General features: G+C 39.1%; 2 protein-coding genes across 5 annotated transcripts in view; one reads left to right on the top strand and one right to left on the bottom strand.

Annotated features, from left to right (window-relative positions):
- LOC117997127 (uncharacterized) overlaps positions 1 to 12,730 on the bottom strand; it is a 103,663-nt gene that overhangs the window by 57,910 nt on the left and 33,023 nt on the right. The window lies entirely within an intron of this gene.
- Positions 1 to 12,730, top strand: part of shi (dynamin-1 shibire) — a 50,440-nt gene that overhangs the window by 18,995 nt on the left and 18,715 nt on the right. For 2 of the 3 annotated variants that reach the window (XM_034985598.2, XM_069498090.1), the window contains exons 5-12: positions 1,236 to 1,428; positions 2,376 to 2,585; positions 3,192 to 3,399; positions 4,422 to 4,559; positions 5,585 to 5,742; positions 7,063 to 7,169; positions 7,800 to 7,987; positions 8,529 to 8,648. In XM_034985598.2, the coding sequence (XP_034841489.1) occupies positions 1,236 to 1,428; positions 2,376 to 2,585; positions 3,192 to 3,399; positions 4,422 to 4,559; positions 5,585 to 5,742; positions 7,063 to 7,169; positions 7,800 to 7,987; positions 8,529 to 8,648 (1,322 nt within the window). Of the gene's footprint in view, positions 1 to 1,235; positions 1,429 to 2,375; positions 2,586 to 3,191; positions 3,400 to 4,421; positions 4,560 to 5,584; positions 5,743 to 7,062; positions 7,170 to 7,799; positions 7,988 to 8,528; positions 8,649 to 8,879; positions 8,895 to 12,730 lie in introns of all 3 variants that reach the window. The other variant, XM_069498091.1, reaches the window with a different exon arrangement.

The following is a 12,730-nucleotide window of genomic DNA, read 5'->3' on the forward strand; positions in this document are numbered from 1 at the left end:
TTTTTTCCAAAATAAAATATAGCCTATGTTACTCGTGGATAATGTAGCTTTCGAATGGCGAAAGAATTTTTAAAATCGGTCCAGTAGTTTTTGAGCCTATTCAGTACAAACAAACAAACAAACAAACAAACAAAGTTTTCCTCTTTATAATATTACTAGCTGATCCCCGCGGCTTCGCCCGCGTAGATTTAGGTTTTTAAAGATCCCGTATAGCCTATGTCACTCAGGAATAATGTAGCTTTCTACTGGTGAAAGAATTTTTAAAATCGGTTCAGTAGTTCTAAAGATTACCCCCTACAAACAAACTTAACGACATTACCTCTTTATATAATATAACAATAACAACGGGCCGTGCAGCAGAAATCGTAATATTTTAATTTCGCCATAACTTCAAAACCAAACGTCCAATTTTAATCATTCAAAGACCAAATATTATCTCCATAAACTGTTCTTAGTGATGAAATCATTTATTTTGATAAGGATTAATAGCATGAGTAAAATAAACGCGTTTAAATGTAGTCCAAAAAAAATTCAAGATTTTTAAATAAAAAAATGGTTGCTGTGCCTCACTCGACATAGATGGGTATAGTGTGTCGCGGACTTTTTTGTAGATATTTATAAGATCTACAATTAATTAGAACATTTTATGGTTCTATCTTTTATAGTTTAGGCAGCGTACGCAAAATAAGTAACTTTTCTGGTTGATTTTTTACACCTTGTGTCCGAAAAACCCAAATATCTTACGGAACCCTATTTTTTTCCAAAATAAAATATAGCCTATGTTACTCGTGGATAATGTAGCTTTCGAATGGTGCAAGAATTTTTAAAATCGGTCCAGTAGTTTTTGAGCCTATTCAGTACAACCAAACAAACAAACAAACAAACAAACAAACAAACAAACAAACAAAGTTTTCCTCTTTATAATATTAGTGTAGATATAGATGATGTAGTACTAACACTTTTATGAGTTACGCCGATGTACCTGCGCAGAAAACTTATTACGAAAATAAAGTAGAATTCGTCTTGTACGATATGTGTTTTATTAACCTTTTATAACACTGGAATTCATAGTCAAGATAGGTACTTCTTTAGGGGAGCACTAAGATGGCATGTGTCAAATTCAACCTTCATGCAATGCATTTTAAGGTTGTATATGACACATGTTGTCTGAAAGGTCCCCTAAAGAAGCCCCTACCTTGGCTATGAATTCCATTGTACGTCTCATTGATTTTTAGGTCTGCGTACCATCGGTGTTATCACAAAGCTGGATCTCATGGACGAAGGGACTGACGCTCGAGATGTTCTCGAGAACAAGTTGCTGCCCTTGCGGCGCGGGTACATCGGCGTCGTGAACCGCTCACAGAAGGACATCGAAGGCCGGAAGGACATCCAAGCCGCGCTTGCTGCTGAAAGAAAGTTCTTTCTAAGGTAAGATGTCGTGATGTCCTCGAGAACAAGTTGCTGCCCTTGCGGCGCGGGTACATCGGCGTCGTGAACCGCTCACAGAAGGACATCGAAGGCCGGAAGGACATCCAAGCCGCGCTTGCTGCTGAAAGAAAGTTCTTTCTAAGGTAAGATGTCGTGATGTCCTCGAGAACAAGTTGCTGCCCTTGCGGCGCGGGTACATCGGCGTCGTGAACCGTCCACTTTCCCCCAATACGCTGATTAATATTCAAGCGGTTTGCCGTACTCTGTATCTATGCTGTTTGTTTCGCTAACCGCATGCGCGTCACACAAACATATACACGGTGAAGTTTCAGTGGTTGTCTTCCCGCAGCAGAACGATTTGCCCTCAGTAGTACTATCGAAATTTTGAGTTAAACTTAAAAAATAAAAATGTTTTTGTTTTGAAATAATTTAAAAAAAAATCGACAACTCGAAAGTGTGAGAAACAATAGTAACTCCGTAGACGTAACGTGAATAGCAGGTAGGTACATCAACTCGAACCGCGCTGCCGTTAAAGTGAAAAAGTTTAGAGCAAAATAAGCTCTCGCACGTAGTGATACGGCATAAACTAGCCTGCGCGCACGCGGTATCACTATTGGTTCGAGGTCTCATTCGATTTGGTTTTTCTCGATTGTAAATTTGACATTTTTGACTCTAATATTTTTTTATATTTATAAATCAATTGTATTACCACGACAAAATCATTTAGCTTCGGGAAAACAACCATTAAAATTTCAGCGTGTATATGAATTTGTATACCTACTCTTTTCGAAATAGAACTGTATGTATGAGCTTTGCCTATCTATATTGACAAGGCTATTATGCCTGCCATAAGTTGCTAGACAACTTTGTTAATAAACATTTCATATCCAAATTGGCTGAAGTGTAAAGTTTCATATTTTTGTAGTAATTGGCCAATACGATTCCAGCCATCCCTCCTACCGGCACCTCGCGGACCGGCTCGGCACGCCCTACTTGCAGCGGGTGCTGAACCAGCAGCTCACCAACCACATCCGCGACACGCTGCCCGGCCTGCGGGACAAGCTGCAGAAGCAGCTGCTCACGCTCGAGAAGGATGTGGACCAGTACAAGCACTTCAGGCCCGACGACCCCTCTATCAAGACCAAGGCTATGCTACAGTGAGTCTTCTTACCTCTTTAGCCACGTATTTTTTAATATTGCTAAAAAAGGATGGAACGTGAATTCTGCATTTAAAGACTCTAAATTTTAGTGCGCGCTACAAATTTTAACAGTAGGCTCGCGACTGGCAGCTAAAGTCACGAAGTCTGAAAGTGTTTTTGACGACCTCCCTGGCGCAGTCGTGAGCGCTGTGGTCTTATTAGTGGGAGGTCCCGGGTTCGATTCCTGGCAGGGGGTTGGAATTTTATAATTTCTAAATTTCTGGTCTGGTCTGGTGGGAGGCTTCGGCCGTGGCTAGTTACCACCCTACCGGCAAAGCCGTGCCGCCAAGCGATTTAGCGTTCCGGTAGGATGCCGTGTAGAAACCAAAGGGGTACGGGTTTAATAAAAACGGCCATATCCCTTCCAGGTTAGCCCGCTATCATCTTAGACTGCATCATCACTTACCATCAGGTGAGATTGCAGTCAAGGGCTAACTTGTATCTGAATAAAAAAAAAAAAAAGTGTCTGTCCTTTTTATAATACATTAGTAAGAAGAGGATGCAAATACTCTAAAATTTAGGTATGCTCAGAATCAGTACTAATGTCATTTATACTTCGGATAGGATGATCCAGACACTACAGACAGACTTCGAAAGGACCATCGAGGGCTCGGGCTCAGCACAGATCAACACCAACGAGCTGTCGGGAGGCGCCAAAATCAACAGGCTGTTCCACGAGAGGTTCCCCTTCGAAATCGTCAAGATGGAGTTCGATGAGAAGGAACTGCGCAGGGAGATCGCGTTCGCCATACGAAACATCCATGGTATCAGAGTGAGTAACATTTTTTTTTAAAGAATATTAGCCATGTTAAATGACTAATATTCCCCTTTTCCTTTCCAACTAAGCGTCAAGCTTGTGCTAGGAGTAGGTACGTCAATAGTGCAACGGGCGGGGTTTGAACCGTCAACCTTTCGGTTTTCAGTCCACTCCTTTACCCGTTGAGCTATTGAGGCTCAACACACATTTTCACACAAGTCCCTTGAAATGTATAGTGCAACAAGGCTATCTTGGCGCGTGGCGAAAATTGGAACTAACTTTGCCGTCAAGTGTCCCCTTTGTTCTTGTTTGAGCACCCTAAGCCTTTGTTCTCTAACAGCGCCCCCTGTCAATGTCACTCAAGTGCCAAGAGAGCATTGTCGTACTGTAAAGCTGGAGATTGACTTGTAACAACTGTCAAACCTCGTGACTTTAACTGTCAGTTGTGAGCCTTTGTAGAGCGCACTAGAATTAAGTTTTTAATTTTGGAATTCATTTTCTGTCCTTTTTTAGCAATATTAAAAAGAAAAGAATGCAGATACATACTCTAAATTAAATAGAGTATAGTACAGTGCGACAAGGCCCTCTTGGCACTTGAATGACATTGACAGGGGGGCGCTGTTGGAGAACAAAGGGTTAGGGTGCTCAAACAAGAACAAAGGGGACACTTGACGGCAACGTTAGTTCCGACTTTCGCCACGCGCCTAGATAGTCTTGTCGCATTGTAAACATCAAAGTCTCATGTTCACAGAATACGTGAAGTTTTCTTCTTCTTCTTCAAGTGCCATCTCCTACCGGAGGTTGGCAATCATTAAGGCTAACTGGATCGTGTTTACTGCTGCCCTAAACAGTGCTCTTGTACTCATATTAAACCACTGGCGAAGGTTCTTGAGCCAGGATATTCGTCTACGGCCAGGTCTACATCTGCCTTTTATCTTGCCCTGTATTATAAGCTGCAGTAGATCGTATTTTGGGTTCCGCATAACGTGAAGTTTTACGCGACATAATTATACTATTTGACCTTTGTATTCTTATAGGTGGGTCTGTTCACTCCGGACATGGCTTTCGAGGCGATAGTAAAGAAACAAATCGCGCGACTAAAAGAACCCAGTCTCAAGTGCGTCGATCTTGTTGTACAAGAATTGTCGAACGTTGTCCGAGTTTGCACAGAAAGGGTGAGTAAGGGTGAGATCTATAGAGCGCACTCTGATTTAGCTTAGACTCAAGAAAAGGTTAAAACGAGACAGACGTATATTTCTCAAATAAATCTGTCTTGTTTTACCTCAATCTTAAGTCAAAGTGCGCTCTATAGATCTCAGCCTAAGTTCGATTGTAGTAGACTACGTTCACTAAACTAAGGTACTTATGACCTAGCTCATGCCCGCGGCCTCGCTCGCGTGGATTTAGGTTTTTAAAAATCGCGTGGAAACTTTTGGTTTTCTAGGGCAAAAAGTAGCCTAACCGTAGAAGCCCGTCCGCGGGATGCAAGGTATCGCAGTACCAAATTTCGTAAAAACGTTTAAACGCATGATTCTTTAAAACCCCCGTGGTATCACCACGATTTAGGAATGAAATTCCTTACAACATCAGGTCAGGGCTGAGGAGTTGGATCCTCGAGTTCAAAAAGTTTTTACTTGGTACTTGGTAGGTACCTCCAATTTCAATTTATAACCGTCAGTTTCTAAATCCCATCAGTTTTGGTGGTAAGGTCCTGTACAGCATCAGGAAAGAGGGGTTGGAATGGATATTTTTTAAGCTAAAGTCAGAAAAGCAGGTTTAATTTAACTATTTTTATAAGTTATTAAAATGTCCCCATATGAAGTTTGCACGTAGATATAGATCAGAACGCGTAGAGGCTTATCGAGAGTTTTAATCTTTATAATAACCTAACTGAAATATTAACTTGATTAGGCCACAATTGCTATTGCAACCACATAATCATAATAGCGACCTAAACACAAAAGTATTTAATAGTCGTTGAGTCTCGAGTCGGAACGGGACTGGCCTAAAAACCTTCAAACACCCGTATTTATACAAATCGATTCAAGATGGCTCCCCCGCCACAGATCGCGTGACATCGAATCCTGTCTAATTCATTAAACTAACTTCAATAAGCTAACAATTTAGACATTTTCTTGAAGTATAGGTAAAAACACTAAAATTATAAAAATATTCGATAGCTTTATTGTGATTGGGTCAGATGTCGCGCTACCCGCGGCTGCGCGAGGAGACGGAGCGCATCATCATGTCGCACGTGCGCTCGCGCGAGCAGCAGTGCAAGGACCAGCTCATCCTGCTCATCGACTGCGAGCTCGCCTACATGAACACCAACCACGAGGACTTCATCGGTTTCGCCAAGTGAGTCATCATCATCATCAACCGATAGACGTCCACTGCTGGACATAGATCTCCTATAGAGCCCGCCTGAATCCAGCGGCTCCCTGTGACCAGAAAAAGCAGCGTTGGAAGACCCCCCTCTAAAATGGACGGATCACATCCAGCCAAGTGAGTGCTTGCCCTTTATTGATATTTATATAAAATACTAGCTTATGCCCGCGACGTTGATAGATCAGTCAGTCAGTCAGTCAGTCAGTCAGTCAGCTTTTCCCTTTATATTTATAGAAAAAATTAAGCAGGATTAATTATATAATATACTAGTTTATTCCCGCCACTTCGTCCGCGTGGACTACACAAATTTCAAACCCCTGTTTTATCCTTTTAGGGATTAAATTTTCAAAAATCCTTTCTTAGCGGATGCCTACGTCACAAATTTCAGCTTGATCCGTCTAGTAGTTTGAGTTGTGCGTTGATAGATGAGTCAGTCAGTCTCAGTCAGTCTCAGTCAGTCAATCAGTCACCTTTTCCTTTTATATATTTCGACTAGCTTATGCCCGCGACTTCTTCCGCGAGGACTACACAAATTTCAAACCCCTGTTTTTTACCCCTTTAGGGATTGAATTTTCGAAAATCCTTTATTAGCGGATGTCCACGTCATAATAACTATCTGCATGCCAGTCCGATCCGTCTAGTAGTTTGAGCTGTGCATGATCAGGCAGTCAGTCAGTCAGCTTTTGCTTTTATATATGTAGGCAGTAAAGCAAGTTGACTGCGACGGGGGAAAAATTAAATGGTTTAAAAAAATTGTTAAACAAATTCTTGACGAAATTGATTTAAAAAAAAAAACTTTCTATTTCCAATTTCAGAAGCTCTTCACTAAATGATATCGTGTAAATACACGATATCGTTTCGCAAAGCTAAATTATTTGGCAGTAATTTATCAGGGGATCAGTTTCGGAAAAAATCTAGCCAGAGAAAAAAACTAGTCAAGAAAATGTTTAGTCTGCTTGCAAAGCGAGTAAAGCACCCCGCTGTCTCAAAATTGTTAAAAGAATGTTAAAAGTTTGTTTTTGTTTTAACAGTTCCCAGAACCAATTGGAATTTGCAGCTAAAACGGGCCCACGCTCACTCGGCAACCAGGTCATCAAGAAAGGGTACATGTGATTACAATTTAGGAAATTCAATTCGTCATGAATCTCGTTAAACTTCAAGGGAAAAATTCCTAGTCAGGGAAAACTTAGGGGTCGAACCTGGGACGTTTAGACTACTTGCAAAGCGAGTGATTACCCCGTTGCGTCAAAGATTTTAGACGAAGATTTAAAGCTTGTTTTTGTTTAACAGTGCCCAGAACCAGTCAGAAAATGCGACTAAATCGGGCCAACGTTCACTCGGCAACCAGGTCATCAGGAAAGGGTACATGTGCATACACAATTTAGGGATAATGAAAGGTAATTTTGTGTCACGAATATTACTGTGAATTGGGTATTTGACTCCAATTTTTTTATTACTTTATTATAAACTAAGATAAAAATTATGACGTAAACTGAAAAAACTAATTAAATCGATCAAATAACAAAAAAGTTATAAGCATTTAAATATTCCTGATTAGACAGAGATAGCGATATAGCATTTTGACGTCACACCTCACTAATGCCATAGTAGCTTCGTGCGGTTTCATACAAATTTTCGTTTTGCGAGAAAGGGATAGAAGACCCTCCCACTCCAAAATTAAAATGCCTGTAACTTTGTAATAAGTGTAATAAGTGTCCTAGTTTATAATAAAGTAATAATATTTATCAAATTCAAAAGTAGGCAAATACCCAATTGATAATTTTTAAAAACACTTAAAAAAAAGGGGTTATCAAAATATTTCCAGTTAATTAAGGGCTAAGCAACGGTAAACGTTGCTTAACATTAGAAACTTTTTTCCTATGATTACATTTCAAAGTTTTTGGAATGTGTAAAACAGGTCTACGTAATGATCGCGAGATTTACGCCTGTCGCGAGATACGTAATCAGAAGAACCTTGATAAGGATTTTCTAGTGCTCTAAACCTAGATTTGGTTCTTGAATGGCAGGTGGTTCCCGAGACTACTGGTTCGTGCTGACGTCAGAGAGCATCTCGTGGTACAAAGACGAGGAAGAGCGCGAGAAGAAATACATGCTGCCCCTCGACGGCCTCAAGCTTCGAGACCTCGAGCAGGGCTTCATGTCGCGGCGACACATGTTCGCGCTCTTCAACCCGGAGGGACGGAACGTGTATAAGGTACAGCTGATATACATGCTGCCTCAATGTGACTCGACCCTTATAGCATTGTCGTCCGTCCGTCTGACTGTGCGTGAGTTCAGGCCCTTTTTCTGGTTTTGTATCTAATACTAAAGTCTACACTAGCCTTATACTGATGTAAACGAGCTAGAGACCTGTGACAGACAGACAGATAGACAGACGGACAGACAGCAGAATGACATTAATAGGGCTCCGTCTTCACTCTTTGGGTAGAACCCTACAAAATCAAATTTTTAGTTTAAAACAATATAAAGAGGGTAGATTGTAGATATAAACAAAAAAGTCGTATCGTCGTAACAATTGAATAAAAAAAAACATTTGAATATAACGCCGCAAATTGCTATTGCGCTGGAACCATGTCTCATTACCATCGAAATAATGACATTTTGACGTCATTTGACGTATATTTTAGTAAAAATATACCATCAGCTCGAAACTGCAGTCTAGTGCTGACGTCACAAAAATGGCGGCCACGCGCATTAGTTTTTTTTTCGGGACCTAAGTCACAATTTTGTTCTAGGATTACAAGCAGCTAGAGTTGTCTTGCGAAAACCAAGATGACGTAGACTCTTGGAAAGCCTCCTTCCTCAGAGCTGGAGTCTATCCCGAGAAGACTTCTGAAGCAGCCAACGGTGACGAGGTCTGTATATTTTTTACTCTTGCACTCTTTCCCTTTGCCTGTTTTTTTCTTTCCTTTATATTTTTCTTTTTTATTTCGGTCTGTAAAAACTAGCCTGTACAAGCAGTGTATTGCTTTATAATATTGGAAATAGTATGGAGTTTATATTTTTTATTGGTATATTTACGAATACGTTTTTATACAGTGTAATATGTAAGTACAGTATATTTGTTGTTTTGTCATGCGACACAGAGCGAAGGAACTGAGGTTTGTCAAAAAAGGCTTTTTTTTCGGTTCTACATGTTCATAACTCACAATCTCATATAATCTAATAATGTTGAGTTCATAAGCGACTATTCAAAGAGTGAATTTCAAGAATGTTTTCTTAAAACTAGTTAGTTTCCATGTTAAAATTAAAAGATTAGATATTGTTTGATAAGAATCGTGTTTTTCTTTTTCTTGAAATACATTTAAGTTTTAAAATGTGGCATGAGGCATGTAGTTTACTAATTTTTAATGAAATAAATGTTGAAAGTTGCTGTGTAGTAGCCACGCTAAACTCTGTGTGTTCACGATATTTGTACTCACTAACATACTACACGCAAATAACACCATTCTATACTAGACGAGTGAAATTACGCCGCCGCCGAGTTTCTTGCTGGTTATTTTCGGTAGGAACGGCATTCCAAACTAGTGGTAAATTAAACTAGTTAACGATTCAAAAGCACTTGTAATAAGTCTACTTGAATAAAAATATATTCTTTTCTTCTATTCTATTATATTAAAACTGCCTATTAATTTGTAAATTTTGAAAGAATTATGTATACTAGGCAGTAATTAATTTACTTTTACGCCTTTATTATGCTTGTAAATACAAGTAAACATATACCTTGTTCAGAGAGTCGAGCTAACATAGGGCTCTCCCTCTTCCACAATTGTATAGAATTGAAAAGGATGCAATATAATCGTGATTGGTCAGTTGATGTGACCATTCCCTACAAATATAGGGTTAAGGGGGCATTTATATTGCATACTACAAAGCACCTTAAAGATTTCTAGTTTTTGCCCGTGCCTTCCTCGTACGATATCGAGATAAAATTAATGTACTTTGACGTAAGATTTTTACACCTTTATTACCTGTTATCTCCTAAAGCCACCCTGATCCAAACAAGCGTTCCTCCCAGTTTTGGGGACAATACGCTCTCTGCTTTGTTAAAACCTAAAACCTTCAGCTTTTATAAAATAACGAAGGTCTGGCACGCGCTGGCTCTCTATAAACAATAAATAATCAACCAACCAATTCCTGAAAAGCCGGCAACGGCAGTTCCTCTGGTGCTGCAAATGTTCATGGGCGGCATAATCACTTAACATTAGGTGACCCGTTTGCTCGTTTGCTCATGGCTTCTTTCTTTTCTAGTAGCTCGTTCCGACGAACAGGCTATAAACAATTATAAAACATTCCTTCTTAGACGGCTTTAGTAGATCTAATAGTCTTGTGTGTAAAAAAAGTGTGTAATATTTTCCTTTATACCAACCCAGCTTATAGGTTTTGTGTGTTAGTCTTGTGTGTAAAAAAGTGTGTATTATTTTCCTTTATATCGAACCCAGCTTATAGTTTTTGTGTGTTATTCTATTTTGCGTTTTGTGTTTTAAGTATTATGTTTCTTTATTTTTAGTTATTTCCGTCTTTTCCGGGGTTGGGTGGAAATAAGAGTGTAAGTTTAATGCGTTATAAAGCTTGTGAGCTGGATTTTGGTGCTGTATATAATAGACAAAACAAATGCGATTGAATATATTTGTAGGTACAGTACGCGCCCGAAAATAATGTACATCGACCTTTAGAAAGAGATAGGGGTTTCGTAGAGTATTGTCTCTGTCGTTGAGACCGACAAAACGTCACATATGTAGGTATGAGTGACATAGACAACGTTCTACAAAGCCGAATTCTCATTGTAAAGGTCGATGTACAATATTTCTTGCCGGCTACTGTATGACTTTAGGGTTGGGTTGTTCACGATAATTGGGATGATGTCTATGTCAAAAATAGATTATTTTATACTAGACTATTAAATAGAGGGATGGAAGAGGAAGAAACATCCAAAATTCGTAAAATCCACGCCCTCTGTTATTTTTAAGTTTTGCTAACCATTTCAAACTATCGATTTAACTAAAAAAGTACGCTAAATTACGTCAAATCTATGTACAGTACGCGGCCGAAAGTAATGTAACATCGACATTTAGCATTTAGATAGCAGATTTTTAGAGCATTGTCTTTGGCATTGAGACCGACAAAACGTCATATAGGTATGAGTGACAGAGACAACGCTCAACACGCCCGAAATGTCATTCTGAAGGCCGATGTACATTAATTTTGGCCGCGTACTGTACTTTTTAGGGTTCCGTACCTCAAAAGGAAAAACGGAACCCTTACAGGATCACTTTGCTGTCTGTCTGTCTGTCTGTCAAGAAACCTACAGGGTACTTCCCGTTAACCTAGAATCATGAAATTTGGCAGGAAGGTAGATCTTATAGCTGACATTTGGGGAAAAATCGGAAAACCGTTAATTTAGGGTTAGATCACACAAAAAAAAATTAAATTGTCCTCATGAACTAATAATTAGTATTTTCAATTTTCGAAGTAAGTAACTATATCAAGTGGGGTATCATATGAAAGGTCTTCACTTGTGCATTCTAAAACAGATTTTTATTTATTTTTATGCATCATCGTTTTTGAATTATCGTGCAAAATGTCGAAAAAATACGACTGTAGTACGGAACCCTCAATGAGCGAGCCTGAATCGCACTTGGCCGGTTTTTTCCTACAAGCTACCTTGCTAAGAAAGCGTTTTGACGTTTGATAAAAAGTATATATAGATTTGACTAGTAGTCATCATCCCTATTGCATGGGGATTTTGTATTACATTGGCTTCAAGACAATGTGAGAGTTTTCTGTGACGTCGCAACTATTGGTTTTGGTCCATTTGCACAAACAGCTGTGTTTGTAAAAGTTAATTAATCTAATCGCATAGTGTTTGGAGATGGTGAGTACGACTTAGCTAACAAAAATAGGTGATTAGTAGTTTTTTTGCTATTTTAGGCTGCTTCTAATCCATACTGCCATACTAATATTATGTGTGTCTGTCTGTCTTTCTACTAGCTTTTGACGGCCCATCTGTTCAACCGATTTGAATTAAATTTGGTACAGAGATAGCTTGCATCCCGGGGAAGGACATGGTCTACTTTTATCCCGGAAAATCAACGAGTTCTCACGGGATTTTAAAATAACTTAGGTACATCCACGCGGACAAATCGCGGGTATATAGGCAGTGCAATTTGCATGGCTATTTTACGTGTACAGAATAAAACTAGCTTTTCAAATTATATATAGTTTTTAAACATAGCTATACATAAATGTATCACATTGTTTTAAAGTTCTGACTGATTGTTATAGTTTCATCTGCTATTTTGTATTTTGTAGTAGATTTCTTCTAGAGCTACTTTTACGCCAGACTCTTTTTACTCATTTTAATTTACAAACTATACAATTATCTTTAGATATAAAATTAACGATATGTGAAAAAACGCAACTTCTAACGTATTTTGATACTACCTAACATACAGAATTTAGTCAAATGTAACTACAAATTGACTAAACATAAGCATAACAAGTACAAGCAGATACATTGTGAAAGGAACTTGTGAAAAACCTTAAGGTCTTCACGCATTGCACAGACTTGACGCCGACTCTACTCCGACTCAACCTGTGAGTTGAGTCAGATAGAAATGTGAGCTTTAGATCGCGTTCCTCACGGTGGAATTTTTTAATTTTTTTTTCTCTCCAACTAAGCGTCAAGCTTGTGCTAGGAGTAGGTACGACAATTGTGCAACGGGCGGGGTATCAACCGCCGACCTTTTTCGGTTTTCAGTCCAGTCCTTTACCCGTTGAGCTATTGAGAGATAATAATATTTAATCGAAAAAAGTGTACGACGCGTGGATCACGCAAAATGTACGCACTATAAGCAAGTTTGTCAAAATAATGTTTTTCACAAGTACCTTTAGCAGTTTTACAGCAAATACATAGTTCCATAAAGCTGGTTATGGG

The sequence above is a fragment of the Maniola hyperantus genome, chromosome 4 (genome assembly GCF_902806685.2).
Source record: "Maniola hyperantus chromosome 4, iAphHyp1.2, whole genome shotgun sequence".
In the NCBI taxonomy this organism is placed as follows: Eukaryota; Metazoa; Arthropoda; class Insecta; order Lepidoptera; family Nymphalidae; genus Maniola; species Maniola hyperantus.